The sequence below is a fragment of the Bipolaris zeicola genome (genome assembly GCF_000523435.1).
Source record: "Bipolaris zeicola 26-R-13 unplaced genomic scaffold scaffold_26, whole genome shotgun sequence".
Taxonomy (NCBI): domain Eukaryota; kingdom Fungi; phylum Ascomycota; class Dothideomycetes; order Pleosporales; family Pleosporaceae; genus Bipolaris; species Bipolaris zeicola.
The window spans coordinates 158,794-184,433 of NW_006912075.1; the positions used below are offsets into that span (position 1 = coordinate 158,794).

At 50.6% G+C, this 25,640-nt stretch overlaps 14 protein-coding genes across 14 annotated transcripts; 5 read left to right on the plus strand and 9 right to left on the minus strand.

Moving 5' to 3' along the window:
• Nucleotides 1–962: 962 nt before the first annotated feature.
• Nucleotides 963–2,345, plus strand: COCCADRAFT_88634 (uncharacterized protein; the record flags this gene model as incomplete). Its single annotated transcript, XM_007711239.1, has 6 exons — nucleotides 963–1,145; nucleotides 1,197–1,279; nucleotides 1,328–1,508; nucleotides 1,558–2,026; nucleotides 2,113–2,253; nucleotides 2,305–2,345. 6 exons carry the CDS (start codon nucleotides 963–965, stop codon nucleotides 2,343–2,345), a joined length of 1,098 nt encoding a protein of 365 aa, XP_007709429.1.
• A 760-nt stretch (nucleotides 2,346–3,105) lies between these two features.
• COCCADRAFT_34322 (uncharacterized protein) lies at nucleotides 3,106–4,468 on the minus strand (the record flags this gene model as incomplete). Its single annotated transcript, XM_007711196.1, has 4 exons — nucleotides 3,106–3,173; nucleotides 3,450–3,507; nucleotides 3,557–4,022; nucleotides 4,068–4,468. The coding sequence occupies 4 exons, from the start codon at nucleotides 4,466–4,468 to the stop codon at nucleotides 3,106–3,108; spliced, it is 993 nt and encodes a 330-aa protein (XP_007709386.1).
• Nucleotides 4,469–5,066: 598 nt separating this feature from the next.
• COCCADRAFT_88528 (uncharacterized protein) lies at nucleotides 5,067–6,844 on the minus strand (the record flags this gene model as incomplete). The annotated part of the gene is made up of 3 exons (XM_007711240.1): nucleotides 5,067–6,312; nucleotides 6,466–6,579; nucleotides 6,630–6,844. 3 exons carry the CDS (start codon nucleotides 6,842–6,844, stop codon nucleotides 5,067–5,069), a joined length of 1,575 nt encoding a protein of 524 aa, XP_007709430.1.
• A 1,203-nt stretch (nucleotides 6,845–8,047) lies between these two features.
• COCCADRAFT_50581 (uncharacterized protein) lies at nucleotides 8,048–9,005 on the plus strand (the record flags this gene model as incomplete). The annotated part of the gene is made up of 3 exons (XM_007711241.1): nucleotides 8,048–8,218; nucleotides 8,276–8,380; nucleotides 8,448–9,005. Coding segments are annotated over 3 exons (834 nt in total), but the record flags the coding sequence as incomplete, so codon positions are not given.
• An 895-nt stretch (nucleotides 9,006–9,900) lies between these two features.
• COCCADRAFT_2633 (uncharacterized protein) lies at nucleotides 9,901–10,257 on the minus strand (the record flags this gene model as incomplete). The annotated part of the gene is made up of 1 exon (XM_007711174.1): nucleotides 9,901–10,257. The coding sequence occupies one exon, from the start codon at nucleotides 10,255–10,257 to the stop codon at nucleotides 9,901–9,903; it is 357 nt and encodes a 118-aa protein (XP_007709364.1).
• Nucleotides 10,258–10,764: 507 nt separating this feature from the next.
• COCCADRAFT_88639 (uncharacterized protein) lies at nucleotides 10,765–11,484 on the minus strand (the record flags this gene model as incomplete). Its single annotated transcript, XM_007711242.1, has 1 exon — nucleotides 10,765–11,484. The coding sequence occupies one exon, from the start codon at nucleotides 11,482–11,484 to the stop codon at nucleotides 10,765–10,767; it is 720 nt and encodes a 239-aa protein (XP_007709432.1).
• A 384-nt stretch (nucleotides 11,485–11,868) lies between these two features.
• On the minus strand, nucleotides 11,869–13,195 carry COCCADRAFT_2635 (uncharacterized protein; the record flags this gene model as incomplete). The annotated part of the gene is made up of 2 exons (XM_007711175.1): nucleotides 11,869–13,012; nucleotides 13,065–13,195. 2 exons carry the CDS (start codon nucleotides 13,193–13,195, stop codon nucleotides 11,869–11,871), a joined length of 1,275 nt encoding a protein of 424 aa, XP_007709365.1.
• A 671-nt stretch (nucleotides 13,196–13,866) lies between these two features.
• On the plus strand, nucleotides 13,867–15,869 carry COCCADRAFT_34327 (uncharacterized protein; the record flags this gene model as incomplete). The annotated part of the gene is made up of 6 exons (XM_007711197.1): nucleotides 13,867–14,015; nucleotides 14,067–14,166; nucleotides 14,219–14,502; nucleotides 14,559–14,887; nucleotides 14,934–15,194; nucleotides 15,250–15,869. The coding sequence occupies 6 exons, from the start codon at nucleotides 13,867–13,869 to the stop codon at nucleotides 15,867–15,869; spliced, it is 1,743 nt and encodes a 580-aa protein (XP_007709387.1).
• Nucleotides 15,870–16,247: 378 nt separating this feature from the next.
• On the minus strand, nucleotides 16,248–17,048 carry COCCADRAFT_88515 (uncharacterized protein; the record flags this gene model as incomplete). Its single annotated transcript, XM_007711243.1, has 2 exons — nucleotides 16,248–16,325; nucleotides 16,425–17,048. The coding sequence occupies 2 exons, from the start codon at nucleotides 17,046–17,048 to the stop codon at nucleotides 16,248–16,250; spliced, it is 702 nt and encodes a 233-aa protein (XP_007709433.1).
• A 501-nt stretch (nucleotides 17,049–17,549) lies between these two features.
• Nucleotides 17,550–18,122, minus strand: COCCADRAFT_45374 (uncharacterized protein; the record flags this gene model as incomplete). The annotated part of the gene is made up of 1 exon (XM_007711244.1): nucleotides 17,550–18,122. A coding segment is annotated over one exon (573 nt), but the record flags the coding sequence as incomplete, so codon positions are not given.
• Nucleotides 18,123–18,164: 42 nt separating this feature from the next.
• COCCADRAFT_88609 (uncharacterized protein) lies at nucleotides 18,165–19,526 on the minus strand (the record flags this gene model as incomplete). The annotated part of the gene is made up of 1 exon (XM_007711245.1): nucleotides 18,165–19,526. One exon carries the CDS (start codon nucleotides 19,524–19,526, stop codon nucleotides 18,165–18,167), a length of 1,362 nt encoding a protein of 453 aa, XP_007709435.1.
• A 428-nt stretch (nucleotides 19,527–19,954) lies between these two features.
• Nucleotides 19,955–21,503, plus strand: COCCADRAFT_88635 (uncharacterized protein; the record flags this gene model as incomplete). Its single annotated transcript, XM_007711246.1, has 3 exons — nucleotides 19,955–20,041; nucleotides 20,098–20,466; nucleotides 20,520–21,503. The coding sequence occupies 3 exons, from the start codon at nucleotides 19,955–19,957 to the stop codon at nucleotides 21,501–21,503; spliced, it is 1,440 nt and encodes a 479-aa protein (XP_007709436.1).
• An 81-nt stretch (nucleotides 21,504–21,584) lies between these two features.
• COCCADRAFT_88521 (uncharacterized protein) lies at nucleotides 21,585–23,518 on the minus strand (the record flags this gene model as incomplete). The annotated part of the gene is made up of 2 exons (XM_007711247.1): nucleotides 21,585–21,785; nucleotides 21,851–23,518. 2 exons carry the CDS (start codon nucleotides 23,516–23,518, stop codon nucleotides 21,585–21,587), a joined length of 1,869 nt encoding a protein of 622 aa, XP_007709437.1.
• A 450-nt stretch (nucleotides 23,519–23,968) lies between these two features.
• On the plus strand, nucleotides 23,969–25,543 carry COCCADRAFT_88542 (uncharacterized protein; the record flags this gene model as incomplete). The annotated part of the gene is made up of 2 exons (XM_007711248.1): nucleotides 23,969–24,628; nucleotides 24,722–25,543. The coding sequence occupies 2 exons, from the start codon at nucleotides 23,969–23,971 to the stop codon at nucleotides 25,541–25,543; spliced, it is 1,482 nt and encodes a 493-aa protein (XP_007709438.1).
• Between the last annotated feature and the right edge of the window lie 97 nt (nucleotides 25,544–25,640).

Sequence of the window (25,640 nt, forward strand, 5' to 3'; positions counted from 1 at the left end):
AGTAGCATGGCCAATGATGATGCTATCAGACACCAACACCGACCGGCTAAATCAATATGGACTGGATGTATTCGTGATCCGTGGGGAATCCGCAGCGGATCAGGCCGGATCTTCAAGAAACAGAAACGAGAACGGGCTTGCTTGTCGACGAGACGGAGATGATGGTGTCAGTGCTACGTGCGATGGACGCATGGTGCAAGCGGCCAGGACGATAGTAGGCCATGGAGTAGCGACCGGCAAGTGAACAAAGAGTCTCGGGACAGTGGCTTATGAGCAGATACACTCTGACAAGTGAGATGACTCGTGCTACCTGCCGACCCGTCCGGCCGCACTAACAATTGGTAGCGAAGACGTGATTACTGTTTACCCGCTGCGAGGATTACTAACTGTCTATTAATACTACTATAGTACCCACAGTTCGCGTTCTTAGGTTCTTAACTTAAACCAACGTCCGACGTGTTGATGTCGAAAACAAGACTGCCATACACATACAAGACTCTCTTGACTGCAATAAGCTTTTTGCCAAGGGTGCACACGGGACCAGATGGACACACGTGGCTAGAGTAATTAACCGGCCGTGCCGCCGCATACTACGCCACCAATCTCTGATTCTCCGCTGCAATGACAAAGTCATCTCCCAATTACGAGCATTTGCTTATTACGAGCAGCGATGGCACGTTGAAGGCAAATGCCACAGAGCTGGGGCTGGAAGAGCAGGACGAGATGTTTTTCGATGAATTTCCCTTGACGAGAAGAGTGGGTTCACAATAGCCGATGGATACAGACGGCACAGAAGCCTCGGCGCAAACCCACCCAGCGCAGAAATAATGCGGGGTAGACATCGGGACGTACGTAGTCGTGGCAGCTATTTCTTGTATATCGTGAAAAGAGTCTGTGTGCTACAGACTTGAGATAATCCGAATATTGACCAACAAAAGACTGTTGGTGCGTCAGCGAACACCATGGATCCCAAGAACACCGCCAACCAGCGCCTGACTCAGATCAAAGATTTATTAACCATGGAAAAAACCGCCACGACCATTCCGTGGGATCCGGATAGCACCAAATTTCCTACGCGTAATGAACTCCCAGAGATTCCTGGCGCCCCCAAAGGAGCCGCTTGGGTCTGGGGTGACAACGACTACGTATAGTAGCTTCCACCGTCAATACAACAACACCACGCTAATCCGTGACAGATTGGACGCCTAAACCTTCTTACGCCGACCCGCGTAGCTGCCGCAGCTAAAGAGATCAAGTCTGGAGAAATAGTGCCTGTAAAGTAAAGACCACCCAGCACACCCTAATGGTTCCATGTTGATAAAAGCAGCCTACCTCTCAATGTCCCTAATGTGCCGGCATTTGGCCGTGAACCCTTCAAGCACGAAGTCAAGACTGTACTCGAAGGAATCGTTTATGATGATCTGTACAACCTGAACACTCAAAGTGGCACGCAATGGGACGGCTTCCGCCATTTCGCCCACATAGCAAGCGGCACCTTCTACAACGGCGTCCGTCTCCTTCTCTTCTCACATCAATCCTGGCTAACAATTACCCCAGACAAAAGGCAGCGACATCGCCGGCCCGCACGCCAACCACAAATGCTCAATTCACCACTGGGCTAACCACGGCATCGCCGGCCGCGGCGTCCTCCTCGACTACAGAAGCTACGCCCACAAAAAAGGAATCGTCTATGACCCCTACGACTACCACCCCATCTCCTTCGAAGATCTCTACCAGTGCGGAAAGGACCAGGGCATCGACATCCGGCCCGCAGCTCAAGGCGGCGACATCAAACCCGGAGACATGCTTTTCGTTCGAAGCGGCTGGAAAGAAGCATATGACGGAAAGACCGATGAAGAGCGAGTCAAAGCTGCGGTGCCCCATGATGCCGGGAAGGCAGGGGCAGATGGACACACATTTGCGGGATTGAGCCAGGAAGAGAAGATTTTGGATTGGCTGCATGATTGCTACTTTGCGACTGTTGCGGGTGATGCGCCGGCCTTTGAGGCGTGGCCTACGCATGAAGGTATGGTTGAGATTTACACCGCTCTTGGCATTGAATGAGAGCGTGTTTTTTTCCTCGTTGTATCTTGGAAGCTAACGCGGGTTTAGAATACTATCTTCACGAGCATATACTCGCACTTTGGGGTATGCCACTGGGCGAGATGCTGGATCTGGAGAAGTTGGCCCAGACGTGTCGGGAGAAGGGGAGATGGTTTTTCTTCTTTTCTTCCGCGCCCGCGAATTGTCCTGGTATGTCGTATCTTGCATCATCTTGAATCCTTTTTATTAACCATTCTACAGGTGGAGTCAGCTCTCATGTCAATGGTACGGCGATCTTTTAAGGAAAGAAAATTCGGATGTAAATTATGGACTACATATTAGCATAAGTAGTCGGACACGGAAGCATCAAGGAATCAGGTAAGAATGTCACTGGCGAACAATGTGACTATGTTGCATCAAAAAAATGTATTTGGTAGCTCTCGGAGAATATCTTCAACATCAAAGAATGCAAACGGGGAATTGATGGAAGATGATTCTTGCTTTAACAAAGTAATTCAACATCCATGCCGAGATTACACTAATGGTGTAAACTACTAACACGCTTCCGTGCCTACTCTTAGTCCACCTATCAGAATAGTCCAAAAAAAGACGGGTAGAGCATGGTGCCCAAAGCAGCCTAGCTGTAGGATATTGCCGGCTGAGCCTTAGCTCATTAGACTGCGTGACTGGAATGCTTGCTTCCCGGGACGGGTCGAGAGTACCGATCTCATTGGACGACGACATGTCCTGACCACACGTGTTCTATGCATATTGTTATGCTTCAGATTCTACATACTGATGCGACATTGCAGCTAATCTTCCCCCCTTAAGTAACAAAGTACCACTGCGTCACGAAAAAAAAGAAATAGGTACCGTGATATTGCAGCAATGTCCATATATTCCAGCATCGCCATTGCTATCACGAAGCTAGAAGTGTAATTCATCACACCCCCCTCTCTGTCCATTAACCTCTTCACCTCAAAAAATGATATTAAAGTCGAAACTGTAGTTGCTTGCCGCACCTCGATGCACATCTAGAAGCGCAATATCTATCGGCAATTATCACCCTCCCGCCTCTTTCTTCAGATACTCCATATACTCCAACAATGTCGTATCTTTAGTCACTACATCTACCCTCTCACAGCAATATACCAACCAAGCATTAACCGATGCCACCCCAATTTGCGGCAAATGCGAAATCTCAGATGGAGGGCACTTAGGTTTCGAGCGCAATCTGCATTGTTTTGGTGGATCTTTAATATATGCTTTGGCCAGGGTGATTAACTGGAGCGGCTTGGAATTGTATAAACCAAGTTTGATGAAGTATTGACTTAGAGATTTAGGTGATGCTTGCGAAAGTGCTTCGGGCGTTGGATATGCTGCAAGACATTCTGAGGCGCGTTGGCAAGCGAGATGTTGGTGGTTGGTACGCTGGGTGAAGATGATGGCGACTAAGAATTGGAACTGCACAGAGATATCAGACGGGCAGAAGCGCATGGGCACTTGATCTTACCTGATTATCTTTGAACTGGAGAAGGGGGTGTTTTGAGGCCATGTCCGCTTTTCGAGCATTCTGGCGTACGGACGGTGGAATACTTTGCGAGCTCGATATGCTGCTGGCTGTCGTTTCCTGGGATGAGCTCATGACGGAGAAATCACTGGCTTCGCGGGACAATACAGGCGTTGATTGTAATGAAGCCGGTGAAGATGAGATCCTTGTTTCCGTCAACAATTCCTTAATGTGTTCGGGTTCCTTGGCGATAGTTTTGATGTCTTCAAGACCTCTAGATGAAATGTCGTTTGCTAGCTGAACTGAAGCCTCTTCTCTGCTATCGGAATCGTTCATGGTTTCTGTTTGGACCTTGAATTCTTGCTTGACCTTGTGAAAGTTTCTGTCATAGGTTTCTAGATTTTTGCTTGTCTTCTCTACTGATCTGAGAACCTCTTGATTCATGTCACGGATGTCATATAACAGATCGCTATTTGGTTTCAGTGACCGTCAAGAGTGTTTTCGTATAGCCTACCTTTGCAGCTGACTCTTGAACTCGAACATGATGGTCCTGGTCCTATCCAAACTTGCCCTGAGCTTTTGCGTTTGACTGATCTTGGTTGCAAACCTGAATCGCTTACGTTTTCCATTCACACGATATGCAGCCAGCTCCTTGTCGAGATCTTCGACGCTTTCCTGGGCACGAACAATTGCGCGTGCCAATGCTGCACTTTCAGAAAGTCGCTTATCTCGCTCGTTGCATTGTCGAATTACTTGCATGATCAGGGCTTCTACTAACTCAAGGTCGATCTTCATCTCGCGAATATCCTTTGGGCAGTCCTTCATGTTGGTCGTGAAGTCATGCAGGAACTTCAGGCCTTGCGCAACAGTGCCTGCTAGGCCTACGAAACTGACGATCGCAGCGCCAGCTTCCATGACGATGACTGGGAGTGATCTTTCTCTCTGGCTGATATGGGAGGCAACAACGATGCGAGACTGTCTCACGGTGTTTTTTTAGCAGTTGATGATGTAGTCGTGATCAGCTGGGAGGTAGAGGCAGTCTGTGGAGGCAGTGCACCCCAAACCGCTCACCGGACGCTGACCGGACATAGCGGGGCAGGGAACGCTGGGCGCTCTTCAGCAGCCAGACGAATACGAATCATCAATAATAGTATCCAGTGACATATTGATCTTGTAAACTACACTGCGCAGTAAAAGACATAGGAGTTGTGTTGGGTAAAGTTGTTAGGTCTATCCTGCAATGAGGCCATCTTCATTACAATTTCTACCATGAATCGCTAGTTGTTCTATTCTCTTCCAACAGCAACTGAGGATACCGAATGCGGCACCGCCACAGGGAAAAAACCGAAGCATGCTAGAATTGAGCTCATCTTGAATGTTACACTAATATATTCATACTTTGCAGCTCTGGTATATGGCAGATTATATGGAAATTTAAACTAGAGTTTCCAATCATTCAACTTTTATAAGAGACCCAACCCAATGGCCACTACCAATTTTCCCAACATACCATCTACAAATCCTTGTTGAGATACTCAACAGGCCCAACATATACCTTGCGCCCCTTGACAGCAAAGTAGATGAACGAAAAGATGACAACGACGCCATAGATCAAGATGTTCCAGTTCATGAGCGCAGCTGTTGGGTGAGGGAAAGTAGGGAAGAAGACAAACACAAGCGCGATGCATAGATACACGATAGAGATGCCGTTGATCCAGATACCAGCACGTCCGAGAGAGAATTTGCAGGGAATCAGTGGCTCGTTGTTCCACCTCTTGATGAACATGCACGAAATGCTGATGATGTAGGATGATAGCAGCGCGCATGTGCCCAGTGAGGCGATGGAGTTGAAGGCAACGGAGCTGCCAATGTTGATGAGAGAAAGCAGACAGGCGATGAGAAAGGACATGAAGACACTGTTGAGAGGAATGTCCCATCCGGGCTGGACGCGGGAGAAGAAGGCGCTAAAGGGGACACCGTTGTCGCGGGCAAAAGCGAAGAGCTGGCGCGAGCACGTAGCGACGTTGTTGACGCAGCCAAAGACGGCCATGATGGTGGTAATAGATGCGAGGACGGTGGCTCCTGGGATCGATTTCGTTGCGTTGTATAGAACCTGGATATGGGGTTGGCCGGTTGGGGTGCTGAGAACGGTGCTCACGTCGCCGAGGCAGAAGCAAAAGGTGATGAGCATGAGGAAACCGAGGATGCTGTTTACAACTGCTGTGGCAATCATGGCACGAGGAAGCGTGTAGGAAGCGTCTTTCAGCTCCTCGGACATGTGCGTCGCCGCGTCTGCACCCAGCAGAGCGAAGATGGGTGTCAGCTGACCAACCAGCACGGACAGCCCTACATTACCCCATCCAGCATTGTCCTGAAAACCTCCAAATACTTCTTTGGCCGAGCTGCGTGGCCCCAACACCCACATGGTAATGAAGACGGCGAAGAAACCGAAGATATGGAGGACTAGGACGATGCCTTCGACGAGGGGAAGCTTGCGGGCTAGCAGAGTGTTGAAGATGATGGAGAATGTGGCGACGGCGATTACGAGTAGAGTGCCGTGCCATCTTTCAGGAATGTAGTCGGGGTTGTTGAGAATGACGAGGCCTTGGATCTGGCCACCAGCTAGGTAGGCAATGGATGCGATACCCGTCTGCCAACCCAAGACGCACAGCCAACCGACAACATAACTGAGAAATTTTTGATGTTTTCGGGGAGCGAATTCCGAGACCCAATGGTACTGACCACCAGAGGTAGGTGCCCTTTTCGCATGTCAGTGACTGCCATAGTAACCGTGGTGGCGCATTTTCATGCCTTGTCGCCTTCCTTTTTGTAGAACCAGATCTACGCAGGGACTATGCAACAGTGTGCTTGAACTGCTTGCGCGAGAACCAGTAAAAGAGCATTTTACTCACATTGAAGCCATTTCAGCCATGGACACAATCACAAATCCCATGCATACTGCTGTGACGAGGAACATGACGATGGCGCCACCGGTGCCACCGTTGGTCAGGGGGATGATCAGAGTACTGGAAAATGTCAGACCACACAAAACCAACTGTACGAACCCCTTACGTACGTCAAGACGGTTTCCCATGTTGCCATGAGGACCATGGAGTATCCGAAAATGGACACGAAGCGGAAGTTTCGTCGCAGTTCCTGCTGCTTTCCCATGCGGTACATGTCCTTTTGGTCGCCAACCGTACCTTTCTTCTCCGAAATGACACCATCTTGCTGGAGTTCGCTGTCGGCGGGAAACGAGACTACCGCCTCGACAGCCTTTGTTTCCGACATGATTGACCAACAGAAACGAGCACAAAAAGAAAACGAATGTAAAGATCCAGATAATAAGCACTGTGCGGGATGGTAAGGCGTACCGGGTGTGGCGTGGCTAAAAGTCGAATAAAACCTCCCCCCAAGGAAGAACAATCTCGCCAAACCCTTACTAGCAGCGATGAAGAGATATTAATCGTATGATTAAAAAATTGCGTAAAAACCGCATTTCCCATGTCTTCTGTTGCAAACGCACATAATACCCCATTTATCACCGGCTATTTCCCATCGATGCGCTTAGTTCTTTCGGCCCTTTCGCGTTTAGGTAGGTCGTTCTAAGCAGGACGACATGTCAAACCACCACGTTCGAGCCGCGTTAGCGAAGGGTCGAGGTCGCGTTGGACTGCTGCACATGCTGGGGATGCAACGACGGACGATCAATGCACAGCAAATCTACAAACGAGTGGATCCAGTTCTCCCTCGGGTCGTCAGGCCGTTGTGCAGGTGCAAGTTCTGATTCGCCCATTTGTCCCAAGACGTCCCCCGTGCCGCAAATCCAACCGGTCGTGGATTTCCGTGAAGGTGCAAAGGTCCGAGCAAAGAGGATTCGGCAGGATCTAGCGTGCTGTACCACTTCGTACGGAATGGAGCATGGGTAGCTGTAAAGTAAAGGCTTCGGCAGGGGTGCGGGCCGGGGCGAGCGGTTAGAGCCACTCTTGTTCTTCGATGCAAGCGATGCAACGTCCGTCCGTCCTTCCCCCCACGAACCCATGTCCCGTCTGTGTGTCGACAGAGCAGCGGGATCCTAACCTTGCGCGGCACACCACTAGAACGTGAGGAACACACAGTCATAGAAAGATCTATCAGGGCAAAATCCCGAAGAACGCCTCCCGTCCCGTATTTGCCATGGCTGCAGCATGATACGAGATAAATTGCGTGCCGGCTGAATTCCAGCCATCAACTACCGCACATTGTCCCATGTACGTTTTTGCGTCTGCCGCAGCAACATCCATGGTGTGAGGCTGGTAACTGTGACGCAGAAGCGATTGGAAGGATCAGAGCGCTGTGCGACGGACTTTGTGTAACAAGAAGATAGTACTCATGTGTCGCCGGTACCCCCTTTCTTCTACACACGTGGTCACTCTGTGATTTTGAAGAAACTTGATCAGCGGGGGCTTCCCGCGTTCCACCCTTTTGTTCACAATGGCAGCGGCGGAAGTTCTACCTGTAGATCGCAGTTATCGGTGGGCTCGCATTACAGACGACGATCAAAGCGGGGTGCTGTACATTGTCACGTTTCTGTCATTCATATACACCAGCCTTACGTTTCTGACGCGCATATTTATCAAATGGCGCATGTTGGGATTGGATGATGCGGCTGTGCTGCTTGCACAGGTGAGCTTACTTTTTTTTCCGCGTATAAGCCTTGTGTGAAATTGACGCAGATGTTAGGTGACGGACTTGATTCAATTTTCATTGCTGCTCCTGTCGTTGTCGGCAGGACTGGCAAAGTCCTTTGGGACCTTGACCGATGCGCAGTATACGCGCATGGCATGGGTAAACACTCTTTCTGCTGACTAGCATGACACATCGAAACTACATATGTCTAATCCAATTTGAACAGGCATATTCCAGCAACCAAGTAGTCGTCTACATCTGCCTCGGCTTCTCCAAGCTCTCCACCATCCTCCTAGTCCAGCGCCTCTTCACGAGAGAAATGCGAAATGCCTGGAAAACCTGCGTCTTCATCACCGGCATCGTCGTCATCTGGATTATCGCCTCTGCGTTCCTCGTCTCAATCGGTTGTCCCGCTACCACTCTATCGCCGCGAACCTCTTCCCAGATATGCGAAGGAATCGAGAGTCGCTATCTGTTCGTCACTGCCACAGACGCCCTAACCGACTTTATCCTCGCACTCACCCCTACCTACCTCATCCGCAATCTCCAAATGTCCATATCGTTTAAACTACAAGTCCTCGGCATCTTCGGGCTACGCCTACCTCTGCTTCTACTCACGAGCCTGTTCTTCTTATCTTGGAGAAAGGCACTGCACAGTGCGAACCCTGGTGTAGACCGTGTAGGCGCATTGGAGCTCCAGCAATGTCAAGTCTGCGCCTCGCTTCTTGCCAGCACCATTCCCTGTTTGAAATCTTTCATTCAGAGCTTCGACACGGGCAGCGGTGTCAAACCAGGATTTGGATACAATTCCAAGTCATCAGGGAGGTACGGCCACGACTACACGATCTGCCACAGTGCATCGCAGTCAGCGCGGCACGAAGTGTATGATATGTCAGTATTGATGACTACCCGGACCGGGGGCTCAATATCTCCAGAATCGAGGCATGAAAGGGAGGACATAGTACGAGCTGAGGAGCGGTTATCGATAGTGGACGAAGATACAACGACGGGCAACAAGAGTGTAGATCTGGAACGGCGGTCCAGCCAACGAAGCACAGAACAGTTGTTCATCAGAAAAGACGTCGAGTGGACGGTGAAAAACGAGCCTGCTCGCACCGATGCAGGAGCATATGTCCCTGGCAAACTTCGCTTGCCAAAGTAAAAATGCCAATAATGTAATGGTAATGTAGACAAATAAATTATAACCCAGCATATCCTGTCATGACACCGACACATGAACTACTGATGAGGTGTAGCGCCTGTGATAATACACTCCACTTATCCTGGCTACTGCTTGCAGCTCCGCTAGGTCCACGGTTGTACTACTGTCTTAACCATCCCTGTGTCTCCGCTATTTTTCTTGGTCCTGGCATCGTGTTGTAGCATACCCACCCTTCACCACATGACCGCATCACAAAAAAAACACGACCTCACGCATTTCCAAGCACACAAAAGGCACTTCAGCAAGAACTTTAGCAGATATTCTCGAAACCTTGAATTCAAGCCTTTCCTCTCCATCTATACAAACCGCCGCAACAACAAAAAAAAAGCCAAAACTGAAACGAGCGTTAAAAGACTGAGTACTACCCATCTTTCTCCCTTTCCAAACTACCCAAATATCAGATCAAACAAAGTGAGCGAACAAGTCAGTATCTCTCCCCCCCACTCCACTCATCTATCTAAAAAACCCAAGTCTGCCCCATCGTATAGCCGCCAGGACAATGCACCAAGTCATCAATCGGATTAAGTACAGCCTCTGCATTCTTCGAGCCATCCTCATTCTGCAGCGTAAACGGCTGCCCATTGTCGCAGTTGACGATGCGGTAGTGGAACGTGTTTGAAGCGACAAAGTTGCCGCCGTTGTAGGCGCAGGGGCTGTCGTGGCCCATGTACGTGTAGGCGCAGGCGTCTTGGCCTTGGATCCATACCGCCGTATCTTTGTGGCCGTCGTTGTAGTTGGCGTGGCCGAGGATGATGGTTGCCGAGGTGAGGGTGGTGAGGAGGGTGGTTGTGAGGATGGCGGTGGTGAGGTACATGGTGGATGATTGGGTTGGGTTGTTTTTTTTGGTGGTGGTAAAAGATTGGAGGTGAGGAGATTGTGTTTGTGTTATCGCTTGGTGATTCTTTTTTTTTGGTTTCTTGCTCAAGTTTATATAGACGGTCCAGTCCCTCAATCATGGCACCAGAATACGCGATTCAATGACATTTTTCTCTATTCAGAATGCACATACAGTAACTTGCCATAACGAAAAGCAGAAAGGAAACTCATATCACGAACCGTTGTACCGGGTGTTTGTTGTTCTTTCCCTTTACACTATCACACGACGAATGCGGAACGTAAGCGCACTACTAGGTCAGATTCCGCCGCCGCTTACTGTCGATCTATTGATGACAATACACATTCTATTTCCGTCTCTAACCTTACACAGAAAAACGACTGTTACACGGGGAATAACCCAGGAAATAACCCCCAATCTTACCAAAACAGCCTCGTAAACGCACATCAAAACATCCTATCCCAAACGTCAACCTTCCCACCCCGTCTACTCCCTCCCCTTCTTCCCCCACATGAACAAAATATCCCCACCCCTCACCGCATCCACCTTAAGCGGATTCCCCTCCCCTTCATGCGCGTTCCCCACTACCTCATCGAACCCGCACCGCAGATAAAACGGTGGCGACCCCTCGCTCGAAACAACACTCGCATCGACTCCCTCCTCGCGCGCACGCTCAAGCCCCCATTGTACGAGCAGGCGCCCGTAGCCGCGGCCGGCGTGAGCGGGGTCCACGGCGCAGAGGGAGAGGTACCAGTTTTCTGAGTGTACGCCTGACCAGTAGTGTTGGGTGTATTTTGCAGAGTTGGCGAGGTGGTCTTTTTTGCTGGGGTCTGCGGCGCGGTTTTGGCGGGGTGCGACGTGTGCGAAGAGAGGGGTCGGGTCGGTGTGTTCTTGTATTATTTTCTGAGCGGTTGCGTCGTCGCCTTGACGCTGCCAGATTGCCATGCCGACTACTTCATCTTCTTCATTTTTGTCGCCATTTTGAGGCGGTTGGGATTCGCTGCGACGCACGACGACGAAGACCCTGTTGCGCGGGTTTGCCCACTCGCGGCGGACGACTGCCCGCCAGTAGATTTCCAAGTCTTCGGGGTATTGATCCCTATGCGGGTGCATGACTCGACCGAACAGGTCCTCGTTGTAAAAGGCGCGGGCGCATAGCGAGACTATGGCTGGCTCGTCCGAAGGCTGGGCGGGACGGAGATGCATGGTGTTGGTTACGACCTAGTCTCTTTGATCAGAATAGTAGTTTGCTTTGTGATATTAGATCTTGCCATACTTGGGGGCCAAAGACGCTTAAATAAGCCTACAGCTGGCTAGTCTTCATGAAGTAAAGCCAGGAACGATCCTTCGAGGCGGCTCGACTCATCGGGGTTACCGGTAGCTCGACAAGGATTCATACATATGGATGTTGGATCCCCACGCGTCTGAGGCTTGGATTTCATTCCGACTAATTACAATGTTCAAGTAGCCCGTCCCTAGTTCCATATTTTGTCTAAATCATATTCGAATGGCCACCGGACGAAAGAACACTAACTCAATGCGCCATGACAATGCTAATTATCCAATAGTGTCCCACACGAGCATCCGAATCTAAGCATGCAGGGTATCTTTTAGGCCCATTGCACCGTGAACTGGCTCCCCATCCTCCTTGAACTCCCAAGCCAGGAACTTCCAGTTGAGTTCATTTGGTCGCCAAAATAGGCCGTTCTTCAGACCGGTGGGAGCCGTCGATGAGTCGTCCGGGCTATCTGCCGTCATGCCTCCGGTGTGTGGCATACGTTTGGCGAAAACGCATCGCCTGAACCTTGAGTGTAGAATGGCCATTGAGCACATGACACAGGGCTCGTGAGTCAGGTAAATGTCTAGGTCAACGCACAAATAGCCGCTGGAATGGATGTTGTTGATCTCGAAATATTCTTGCTCGACTGAGGTGAGGGGGCTGTCGCAGAAGAGTGGGCGGTCCAAGTATACGGGATCAGTGCCAGCAGCGCGAAGTCGTTTCTTTGCAACCATGGCAATGGCACGCAAAACAGAGTGTGCCATGACATTGCCGGTGCCATTGTGGGGTTCGGCTGTGCCAGTGAAGGATCTCCAGCGACAGTCACCAGCGACAACAATGATATCGGGCTTTGTCTTGGTATGATCGACAACGACAACACCGATTTCTTCACCTAGACATTCATCAGATATCTGCGCCCCAGCAGCCCTCGCCAAGCCAAGATAGGTCCCCACTCCGGGCTGGATGTCGTCCTGGTTGCGTTGTACGAGGCTTGGATGAGGGCCATAGGGATTGGTGTTTTTGTACGAGATAGGCCAGTATGCATTGCTCCACTGTGCGGCCTGATTTGCGGAGATGGGCGCCAGGGCTGGCACCGTCACATGGAAGATGCGAGGGAGAGCAGTCTTTGCGTCATAGGGCGGACATGTGCGTATGATAGCTACGAGGTCGGCACGGCTGAGATAGCGTGTGGGACACAGCAAAAAGTAGCGAACTAAATCAAAATGTTCAGTAAGAGCTTCGTCAGCAGTCTGGGCACTGCCTGGTTGTGCAGGAGAGGATGCAGGAGAGGAAGATAAAAATGCTAAGGCAGGATCATCTTCGTCACCTCTCGGGAGCCTTGTCGGCGGATAGAAATCCTTTTGCAGATGTGGCGGTAGGTACTTGAACTGTACAACGCGGCGCAAATGCGAGATCTCGGACGTCCTGAAGTCGGGCAGGGCAGCTTGGACGGCACTGCAAAGTTAGTAGACGAGTCGAGCACATGCACAGCGAGTGAGTCTCTCACTCCTTGATGGAATTGGCAAACTTGGCCGGCACCTCGACTACATAGACCGGGTGTGTCTCCAAGCTGGCGCGCACTTCGTCCTTGGTGCGTAGCGGGACCAGACGGCCCGCGAGTGCGCTTTGGGTGCTCATAACACGGCCTGGTGGGATGGAACTATGCTCAGGCGGGCGTAAGTAGTGCTATGGACTGAGCTGAGCGGTTGAATATTTGCAGATTGTGTGGATTCAATTTGGGTTGACGGAAGAGAGTGTGACAAGGGAAAAAAAGTTGAAAGCAATCAACCCCAATCTCAGGGTCCAGCGGGGCGGCGCTGCCTCTCCCCCGGCCTTGGCCTTTCCTCATTCATTCAACCCCCACCAGTTCGTTCCTCACCACCTACTATGGAGGGTACAAGTACATCGTCATTACGCCGTATTTAGTCCAGCAAGAAGAAAGATCAACTCAAAAAGGAGACAGCAAGACTAGGCAAGAGCCCGGATCCAATGCATACTTCCCCGCACCACCATGACAGCAGGAAAGTGCCAATCTTCCCCCAATACGGACCCCCGCATGCAGCTTTCCCCAAAATGCGGCAAATGTCACCCAGACGACTATTAACCATCCTGTTACCCCGGCCGTTGTCGTTTGCCGATATGCAAGGCCGTGGGGGAAAACGCCCGTAGCACTCGCCCACATGACAGCCTGCCTAAGGCATGCCCGTAGACAGTCTAGTCCTGCTGCAGCACATCCACAACCATGCGGAATGGTCTTTCTTTTCCTTACCCTCCTCATTCTATCGTTTTGCAATTCCAAGTGAGCAGCTATGGATGATAAAACAGAAACCACTCGGGTCGAGGTTGCCCATAGCCGCACCGCACACATTGTGCCCATTGACCAAGAGGCAAACGAGGACGTCAAGCATGTCAACCTCTCTTGGCGATCATGGGTTGTTGTTTTCTGCTGTTGCTTTGCGTATGTCGTATACTCTCAACCAGCCGGAAAGTAGTCTTACGTTCAACCCAGAGTCATGTCTCAGGTCTTTGTCGTTGTAGCTGCAGGTTCCGTCCTATCCTTCATCATTCGCGAGCTGGGCGAACCCGCAATTGCTAGCTGGATCATTCAAGTGCGTTCCACCAAATATCAATACTACCGAGTGAATGATTAATCGAAGCAAGGGCCCGCTGCTCATGCAATCAGTCCTTTCGCCACCCGTCGGCCGTCTATCAGACGTCCTTGATCGCAAACTATTCGCCACTATACCACCTCTGATAGCATGCGTTGGTGCCATCATTTGTGCGAAAGCCACCAGCATGTCCATGTTGATTGGTGGTGGTATCCTCATTGGCACTACGCTTGCCACAATCTCCATCGTCCAATCCATTCCCTCTGAAATCCTCCCTTTGAAGTACCGCGCTTTGGCCAACGGACTTGCCGGTGTTGCAGGTGTGATGGGAGGCACGTACGTTGAACTTCATCATCTAATTGCAACGGCCTTTGTCACTAACGAACTTGTAGTGTTGGTAGTTTAGCAGCGGGAGCCGTCACAAACCTCAGCGCTTCCGGCTGGCGATACATCTTCTGGATCCAGGTCGCACTCCATGGCATCACATCACTAGGTCTTTTCGCGTTCTATTGGCCTAAGAAAAGAACAGACTACCCGCGAATGCGCTTCAAGGAATGGGCATGGGCATGCGATCCTATCGGATCCTTTTTGCTCGTTGCCGCTGCCACTCTGATGCTCCTTGCTCTCAACTGGGCAGGTGGCGCATATCGATGGAGCGACCCGCATGTATGTGCAAACTTGACATGTGGAATCGTTCTCTTTATAGCTTTTTGTCTCTACGGTATAGTCTCCCCAATAGCCTCAAAGAAACCCATTAACACACTCAGAATGGAAAGGAAGATCAGACGGCATAGTCGCCCACGTCTTCTTCTCCACCGGCCCCAACTTTTGGCTCTCAACCTTCGCCTTCACAATTGAAGGTTGGATCTACTACTCCGCCATCAACGCCGTAACCCCACAAGTCATCCTCAATCTCGGTTTCGAAGACGACTCCTGGAACATCGCAATCCGCCAACTCTCCTACAAAATCGCTTCCATCTTCACTTCCCTAGCTGTAACATGGTGGGCCACCAAATTCAAAGACCTAAGTCCGTCTCTACCCCCTTACTCTCTCCAATCTTCCTCCAACTAATCAACCTATAGAAACACCCTTGGCCGTAACTTTCTTCATAATGCTCATAGCATCCATATGCTTCGCCTTCATAAAACCCTCCTGGGGCACCCTCCAAATCGTCTTCACAGCCCTCACCGGCATCGGCTGCGCAGGCCCCTTGACCCTCCTCGTCGCATGCATCCAGTACACCGCGCCCCACGCCTTCCTCTCCACAGCAACCGGTCTCGCCTTCTCTGCTCGCGCCATTGGCGGCTCTTTCGGCACCGCTGTCATTTACGCAATCGTGAATTCACGTATAGCCTCGCATCTAGCCCGCGACGTTGGATCTGCGGCCACAGCTGCCGGCTTGCCCGCTTCCTCCGTACCCACGCTTCTGGCTGCTATGAAGGGCAAATCTGCATCGTCGTTTAAGGCGAGTGCTGTACCTGGAGCTAACGAAGCGATTATTGCGGCAGCGTGGAATGCAAGTTACTGGTCTTATGCGCGAGCTTATCGACTGGCGTTTTGGAGTATAGTGCCTTTTGTGGCGCTGGCGACTGTTGCGGTGGTTGCTATGAGGGGGGTTAAACATCTTATGACCGAGAGGGTGGAGGCGAGTGTTGAGATTGAGAGTGAGAGGGAGGAGGGCAAGGATGGGAAGGGGGTGTGAAGGAGGGGTTTTCGAAGTACCTTGAGCCGGATGATGTGGTGGTAATGTCGATTTATCGCAGCTATGGAATTATGTATCTTGCTTGCGCGATAATTGCTGCTGTTTATCGAGGTACCTTGTTCATAAATTCTCTCAGTAAATCATGTTCACTTGCAAAATTTACTTAGAGGTAAGAAAGGGATACGTGAAAAGTGATTTTCTCTTCTAGTCACTGTTGTTGAAGTTACAAAGATTTTTTTTGAGTAAGGATTGTATTGATTGACTAGCTTCTCGTATACATGGCTAGGTAAGAGAAGATGCGGAAAGTAAAGAAAAGAAGATAGTGAAATATGTGATAGAAAGAAACACTTGGGTATAATCCTGCGTCCACGCTAGACTTCATTCTGCGCCAAACTCTTTGAGTATCTGAATACACGCCTCCCAATTTCGCTTCCGAACCAGCCATTCTTCTTTAGCCTGTTTGTTGATTCCTTCAAAATTCTCTACAGTATGGCCCGCAAAGGTCCGATCCGAGTCATACCCACCAGACTGCAAAGAGTTAATAGATCCGCCAACCGAATCTTGTCGTGATGGAAAAGTACTAGTCTTATCTTCGGCAAACTGTGACACAGCATATGATAAGGGGGATACACCCAATTTAGGATCCGCGCCCTGCTCAAGTAAGAACCGCAGGAGATCCGGCCTCGGTTCAAGATACATAGCCCAAACCAGTACAGAGTGGTTGTAACAGTCTAGCGCGTGCAGATCCGCTCCGGCTGCGAGGAGGATTTCCAATTTTTCCTGAAAATGAGACCCTAGCAAGCAAGCCGACATCAGCACTGTGAATCCGGTCTTGGTAGTTTGTTCGACAGATGCGCCGAGATCAAGAAGACATTTGAGAATCGTCGCGTCATCTCTTGCCGCCGCACGGTGTAATGGAGTCATTCCTTGAATGTTAGCAGCGTTTACATCCGTTTGCGCCTCGACCAGCAGTTTTATGCAAAGAATACTGCCTCCAGTAAGTGCATGATGTAGAACTGTATCTCCTACATCGTCACACAGGTCAATTGCGGCTCCATGCTTGATCAGCTGCTGGACGATTGCAAGATTTCCACTTTTGTTTGCCGCTGCCTTATGCAATGGAGTCTGGCCCCACTCATCACAGATATTAACGTTAGCTTGCGCCTCAAGCAAGACCATTGTAGCTGGGACACTACCACAAGCGACTGCAAAGTGCAAAGCAGTCTTGCCCTCCAAATTGCGCAGATTGACATCGGCGCCGTGATCTAGGAACAGCTTGAGAACGATACTGTGTCCTCTCATTGCAGCGAGATGCATGACAGTAGCTGAGCCATTAGAATGCGGCGAGTGAATCGAAGGTTCGATCGAGACACCGTGTAGTAGCAGCTGTCTGACGATTGCTTCGTGGCCATAGTAAGTTGCAATCGCCAATGCAGTTGTTAGCGATGGATCCTTTCCGTTGAATTCTAAAGACTGATCCACTGCCTGCTTCAGCAATGCAACAAAGGCCGCCTCAAGACCAAAATAGGCTGCCAGATGCAAGCCTTCCAGTAAAGACTCGTCTATTTCGATGTGCGGCCACAAAATCCAATTGCCTGTAAGCTCGTGATACAAAAAGCCGATACTGGACCTTGAATCTGTTGCTTGGTTGAGGACTGCCATGACCCTTCCATGACTATCGGGGACTTGGCTAGCATGATGACCCCAATTCTTCACACTGTAGGTACACCAATCGTGACTTGCCCAAGTTTCACCCAAGCCAACAGCCCAATCATCTTGACTGAGTGGAGAGGAGGGAAATGAGAGATAGGAGAGACATGCATTTGTGATGAGGGCCTGCGCATGTGGAAACCAGCGTTGCTGTGTTCGTTCAAGGTATTCCTGTGTGGTATAATGGGCTAACCCGACAGTGTCGCTCTCATCGTTGATTGTAACAAGTCCAGCGCACGCAGTTACGATGTCATCTATGTCTGGAAAGTTGTCCGGATCGATCTTTGGGTTATCAAACTCTGCACCGAGTGCCATCTCCAAATCTAGCTTTGAAAAGCGGTGCTTAGTGCAGGTGAGAAAGGCCAATGCTTCCTTTGCCAGCTCTCTTTGATCATCAATTTGCCCTTCAATTCTGAGCATCGCATCTTCGTATGCAGCATCGTAGGCCTTTGATCCCGTTGCGAGACTATGGAGTAAATTTCGTAGTGCTTTTACGGACCTTTTCCCAAGCATAGAGTCCAAGTGAAGCTTGGCAAGGAGGAACCTACATAGTTAGAATAACGTCTGACACGACTAAGGACTAACTCACATCCCTTGCACCGCTTCAACGATGCTGGAGATTACCTCATTTTGCAGTTCTACATCTTTTCGTACGAAGCCTGGAAGTCGATGTACTTGTTGAGTGAGGTACTTTCGAACATCTTGAGCATCTGCTTGGATTTGTAATATGGAAGCATCCGTAAATCGCTCGGTGACCTCCGGAATAACACGTGATGTGGCGAGGAGTTGGAGCTTATGCCTTTCCTGCAACTCTTGTATGACACATAAGAAGTCTGTACAATTTTGTTCGGGGGCCAGACATTCATCAACAGCGTCTAGTACAATGAAGACCTTTGAGAAGCTCGCAATCACTACTTCCAAGGTCGGCACGACTGTACTGACCCGACCAGAGTACTTCTGTCGGTGAGTTGTGTAGAAAGCTTCCACTTGTTTAGGTAATGGTAGCTGTTGTGCAACAAGCTGTTTCAGCAAGCCAGAAAGGAGAACCTCTAATGACTGCTGATCCTGGCGACGGTAGTCAAAAAACAGATGGGCAAGGCCAATTTGGGGGTCAACATGGAATCGGTGCTTCAGATCCTCATTGATTATGGAAGCCAGAACCGTCTTTCCTGCGCCCGGTATTCCTGGGCAGAACAATGTACGATGCTTTCCAGCGAGCCAGTCTTGATACTGTTGTGAATTTAGCAGCCATTGGCCGGTTCCAGCTTGTCGTGAACGAATGGCGTCGCGCTGTTGAGATTCATGATCAATAGGAGTTAGCCACTCAAGGATGGACTGTCGCTTCTGTATGGCTTCCTCTAAGTCGTGGCGTTCGTGCAGCTGCTGAACTTGTCCTTGGACGCCATGCTGGCCCATCTCAAGTCTCCCGAGTTTTTTTGCGACGTTTTCAAGAGCAAACTGATGGTCAACATCTCGAGTCCCCAGCGCGGCTTTCAACTCCAAAAGTAGCTGCTCGTTGTGTTGGGAGTGAAGACTGATCTTTTGCAGCAGCCGTGTTGAATTTCTGTCCAGAGCCAAGGACAATAAGTCCATCTCACATCTTACAGCGTCTATTAGTTTCCGTACATCTTGTTCCTTGAAAGGCCATTTCAGTTTCTCTATGGCGCTGTCCCGAGGGGAAAGAGCCTGAGCTGCTACGCTCAGAGCCTCATGAAGGCGATGGAGTGGACTGGACAGTAACTGCATTGACTTGGCCCATTCCTCGCTTTCCTCAGAGTTTTCAGAGTCCTCGGCTTCGTCTTTGAGTTGAAGGATGATATGGCTGCATGCCCGTATCTGTGAGCGAAGGCGTTGCCTGTCATCCTTGGCCGCACGGGTGGCGTTAATGTACTTGATGAGTTTCTCGCAGAGTGTCGCAATTGCGATAAGGCTGGCAGCTGTATCCATAGGAGTCTAAAAAATCATGAAATACTAAGAGATATGCTTAGAGATGTGCTGAGAGGTATTCTACAGAGGCAGAAGATGAGGGACGAATTCAAGGAAGGACGTCAGGCTGATGCTGCGCCCCCGCAGCTGGAGGCAGTAGGCAGTGATGCTCATGGATAGGTAAGCCACATGCCGTCATGTCAAATGACTGCATACATGGCCAGGTGAGCAAAATCATGTGTGTGGTGCCTGGACAGATGCAGATTTTGACAAAAAAGGGTGTTAGTTGTTGGTACAAAGGAGATGTTACAAGGAAGATAGTAAGAGGCTTGGCGTCGTGACTATTCTATCCGCGGCGCACGTGCAGTCGCGTTTAGCGTCGATGTAGCGCGACGGCGGCATCCCGTCCCACCCTGGCACTTTGGCTTCAACAACCACTCATCGCGACAATGTTGCCCGACGAAATCATTACGCAGCTGGATGCCGAGTTCCAATGTCGCCATCACCAAATACAGCATCTTGCCGCTCTCTATAGTGTAGGACGCACTTCTAGCCTTCAGTATACATTCATTGTGTTGATAAACAATAACAGGCCCATCTCCCATCTCCACCCTTGCTCAACATACACGGCCTGACAGCAACGGGCAAATCATCCATCCTGCGCTCCTTCTTTCACCTGTCACGCTTATGCCATGTCATCATCAACGTCCGCGAATGCATCACCACGCGCCATCTTGTCGAGCGCATCGTCGCATCTACTCTCGATGCTCTTGACGAGTTCCACGACGAGAAGACGGATAGGAGACCATATGCGCGAACAGAGAACCTAAGCGCGCTATGTGTGAACATGGGAAAACTACTGGAGGGAAGAGGGAAATTTGTCCTAGTGCTAGATGCCATGGACAAGCTGCGTGAAGGGGGAGGAACATTGATCGCTGCACTGGGACGACTGGGAGAATCGGTATGTCTCTGGCTGTATCAACTCGAAAGATGCTTTACTAATAATTCTCAAAGATGCCCAATCTCTCCATTATCCTCTCAACAACCCTACCACTTGCGCCTTCCGTCCTCCACTCTTCCTCAACCTTATTCCTCCATTTCCCAACTTACTCACGCACCGACCTTATCGCCATCTTAGGTGCAAGCCCGCCAAAAATCTTCCTCGACCCACCGTCTCTCGAACAGTTTCCCGACTATACCCCAGATCTTGCTGTTGAGGATGATGCATGGCTCTGGGGCCGCTTCCTACAAGCCGTATACGACTCTCTCGCCAAACACACAGGCAGAGACTTGGTCAGCTTCAAAGATTGTGCCATGCGCCTATGGTGGCCTTTTGTCGAGCCCATAATATCAGGCCAATTCGGCACGCGCGACTTCTCCCGCTTAATGGTAAACCGGCGCCACCTCTTCCAACTCGAAGATTCAGTCCTGGATCGCATCGTTGTTGCCCCCAGCACCGCTGACCCTGTAACCAACGACACCGTAACCCCCGCCACGCCCAGTAAAAAGAAACTCGCAAACATGACCGCTCACACCCTCCCTTACTTTACAACCCACATCCTCATCGCCGCATACCTCGCCTCCTACAACCCACCCCGCACAGATGTAACCTACTTTATGAAACACACAGATAAGCGCAAGAACAAGCGCCGCGCCCCTACCGCCGCCTCTTTCAGCGTCACCGGTAAACGCACCGGTTCCAAGCATCGGAAAATTAGTCGACACCTCTTGACCCCCAGCCCGTTCACGCTAGACCGCTTGCTAGCTATCTTCCGCGCACTACTCGATGGGACGGTGCCTCAAGTGGCAGATTTGTACACACAGATTGCTACGCTAACGAGTATGCGCTTGCTTGTTCGCGCGGGAGGCGCAGGCACGAATGATGCGTTAGAGCCCGGGGCGAGGTGGAGAGTGAATTTTGGGTGGGAGTATGCGAGGGCGTTGGGGCGGACGGTGAATGTAGAGGTGGGCGAGTATCTGGTTGGAGGTGTGGACTAGATTCTTTTTACTGTTTAAACTTGTTTGATACCATTGATATTAGATGATCGAGGCTCTCTTGAGAAAAATCGAGTCTCAAGTCTAGGAACTACAACTACATTGCATCATTCCCCTGTACTTTGGCACATCTCCGCAAAATCTCTCTTCCTCGTCTGAATTCCACTTCCATTCTTCCTGGAAGGGATTGAGCACCAACTTCATAACCTGCGGCAAGATATCACGTTCGTGCTTCTTCTCGACTCGCTCAATGAGTTCATCCAGGATCCAAGAGCGGGGAACAAACTATACATCAATCAGTTAGCTTGACGGTTCCAACTTGGAGAACGAAAGGGGGAAGTCAATCATACCTTTGGGTTAACAGCATCCATCGCTGCCTTCCTGTCCTCATCTTTTCCCTCGCCCCAATCTTCCCTGACGCGTTCCGCCCACTTATCAAGCCACTTCGCAATCCTCTCTCTACCCTCGCTCTCGCGTCTGGGCGCGGCATCGCTGCGGAAAAACCGACCTGCAGCATCTATCCTCTTATCTTCCGCATCAACATCCGCAAGTCGAATATCGCCCAGTCTCCTAAACGCATGATGGAAATCCAACTCGTAAGCTTCAAGACAATCCAGCAGTTCAGACATGAGAACGTCGAAGTCTGACTCCTTTTGCGTCTTGAGACCGAGGCGCAGCGTCATTAGACGGCGGTACTCTGCTAGGAAGACAGCTCTGTATTCTTCACCTGCGCGGTCGATTGCTGATTCGGCGCATTTGACGAGGCCTGGTGCTTGCTCTTCTGTTACACCTTTTTCGACAAAGGTCTCGTCGTCGACGTAGTTTCCTGCGCCGAAGAGTTCGCCTAGGGCTTCGCCGAGGCGAACCAGGTTCCACCAGATAATAGTGGGTTGGTTACGGTAGCTATAGCGGAGCATGTGGTCGTCGTGGTTCGGCGTGTATGTCGGGTCGAATGTATCGAGGAAGGCAAAGGGGCCAAAGTCGATGGAGAGGCCGAGGATAGATGTGTTGTCGGTGTTGAGAACGCCGTTCATGAAGCCGTATGCCTGCCATTTGGCGACGGTTTCCGCATTGCGGCGGAGGATGGCGCGGTACAAACGAACATAACGATTTTCTGCTGTTTCGCCCTCACCTTCAACCACATCTTTTGCAACGCCATCGCGCGTTTGCATGTGGACTTCTTTGGCATCACCTACAGGCAACTTAGATGGCAGCTTATCCCACCCGCCATAGACATGCTCAGCAGTGTAATCTGCCAACGTTCGCAGTGTCTTACGGTCTCCACGAATCCGTTGCAGGTCAAAGGTTCCAAAACGAATCCAACTTTGTGCAAATCGCGCAACAATCGCACCAGGCTCAATTCGTTCGCGCATAATTTTACTTCCCTTGTTCAGTGTCAAGGACAAAGCCCTTGTACTCGGGATCCCAATTGCATTCAAATACTCGGAGACGACAAACTCTCGAATGGAAGAGCGAAGAACCGCTCGCCCGTCAGCAAAACGCGAGTATGGTGTCCTGCCAGCACCTTTGAGTTGTATCTCGTAGCGTGTGCCCGTCGCAGGGTTAGTGGACTCGAACAATGATATGGCACGTCCATCCCCAAGCTGGCCAGCCCATTGCCCGAACTGGTAGCCGCCGTAGCACTGAGCCCATGGGTATATGCCTTCATCTGGGGTTTTTTCATCCAATGTCAGGATTTTCTTACCCGCCACAACATCTTTGAAATCATCCGTCTTGGCCTCCTCTTCCTTCAAACCAATATCTTGAAGCGCACGTTGGCTGACTGCTAGTAATTCTGCCTCTCCTTCGGGATCAGGGCGCACATATGTATACAACGCTCCCTTGACCATGCGCGGTCCCAATTTCTCGCGGGGCGCATCGTGAGAAGCCTTGGGTGTAGGAAATTCGGAATCCGCGGGAAGATTGGAGGTGAACACATTAGACTTTGGGATAGAATGCAGCGTATGAAGCTCGCTAGAGGAGCCATTCTCCGTCTGCGGAATATCCAAATGCGCCATGACCTGGTTTAGTCGTGCGGGCGTATTTGACAAATTTCTCAGAGTGGACTTGGTCGACGAAAGGGTTTTCCGTGTAGGTCGCAGCGTAGAAGAGAGGCGAAACATACGCTGCTAAGGGGTTTTCAAATGTTATAGGAGTGCAGGAGAATGAGGGAGGGTGGCGGCATGTAGAGGCGCATTTCAAAGTGATGTGAATTCGATGGAGCAGTGGCGTCATGCCTCGGAGGTCCTTATCGATAGCGCACTACCGGATACTTATTGACTCGTGTTTGAATAAACTGCCGTCGCCACTTTTCCAGCCAATCATCACGTTCACAGGCTGTACGCGTTCCGACTTCTGCAGACGTACTGCATCTTACTATCTCAACCTTTCTCGGACACTTCAGCATACACCCGTAAACCCTACTGTGACTCAGGAACCCCTTCCTGTTTCCATTCCAGAATCCCAGGATGAACGGCCAGCTGATTCCAGGATTTTACTGGGATCCAGAGAAGAAGAAATATTTCAAGATCCAGAGCCAGAACGCAGCACGTGGCTTAGACCTCAGGTACTCGGCTGAAAATATTAGAAAAGCGGAACACAAAGAGAAGATACAAAAAGCCGCTGCTGCTCGATCTAGTAAAATTCGGAAAGAAAGAGTTGTTAGACGAAACCCAAACAGCATCATCCAGACTAGCATCGAGAGAGAGCTTGGCTCTAAGCGGCGGTCATATTATTTCAACAATCTCTGGACAGATGTTTGTGCTTTCGGAATCAACACTCGGCCCAAACAGGTCATTAGTAGACGACCCTGCCATGCATCAATACGGGTTTTCGACAGAGACCCAGTCTCTCGCACAATATATGCAGTTCAAGGATCCAATAGCGTCAATATGCAGCGCATACGTACAAAAGATGATCCACCAACCATGGAAACAGATCCTAGCGATTACTACGACCCATTACTTGCCAACCCATATGCTTTTCACCCATGGGATGAAGTGACACGTACTACGTCGACAGCATCATCCTTGACCTATCTTCCAGCTACTGGCGCCCTGGCTGTAACGACATACGGTTCTGATCGACCTCCTGAAGTGTGGCTCAGTGACCCAGAGCGCGACCAGCCAGTAAGTGTATCAGACATGCAAACCTATGTCTCATCAATTTCCACGAGTTGATCATCAAGCCATAAATCATATCTAACCTCTCTCAACCTATAGTACGTAGGCCAGAAATTTACACCTAGAGATTGTACTGCCATATGGACCGCCAGCGCGCGACCTACATCCTTCAACGCACCCCCGACCGTCCCCACCACAATCGCAGCATCCCAAACCGAGCATCTAGCCGTCGCAGCCTCTTCCTCTCTCCTCCTCTTCACCCGCTCCCAATGCGGAACCTGGGACTCAACCCTCGCCCTTAAACCCCTCTCCTCCGACATCCTAGCCCTAGAATGGCTCTCCTACACCACCCTCGCCCTCGGCTCCCGCGACGGCTCCATCCGCCTCTATGACACCCGCTCCGGGGGATCAAGCCACATCCTATCGCACCCGTACCCGATCTCCAAGCTCAAACGCGCAGACGACGCTTCCCGCCTCGTATGCTCCGGTCTCGAAGACTCGCTCTGTCTATACGACTTGCGATCTCCCCGCCAGCTACCAAAATCCAACAACCAGCATCACCAGAATTTCCCTAAACGAAGGAAGTACACGCATGGAAATCGTAAGGCGGTGTCGACTCCGCTTCTCGTGTTCGAACATGCGAATCGCGAGGAACTCGATTTGGATATCGCGGTTCATCCGCGGTTGGGGTTGTTGGCCGCAGCGCAGGATCTTGCGACTGGGACGGCGATTCGGGTTAGTAACTTGTATACAGGCAAGATGGTCAGGGAGATTAAGTGCGAGGGGAAGATGGGGAAGAAGGAAAAGGGCGGGTGGGAAAGTATTCGGTCGTTGAAGTTTGTGGAGGGAGAGGGAGAGGAGAGTGGAGGGGTGGAGTTGTGGTCGTGTTGGAATGGGGGGATTGGGGAGTTTAGTTGGTGATAAGGACAAGCCGGTGTGTCATTACTAGTAGTATTGTAAAGCGATGTATGGACACCCTTATGTAGGGTTACTCTGTAAACTGACTATCCGCGTGACT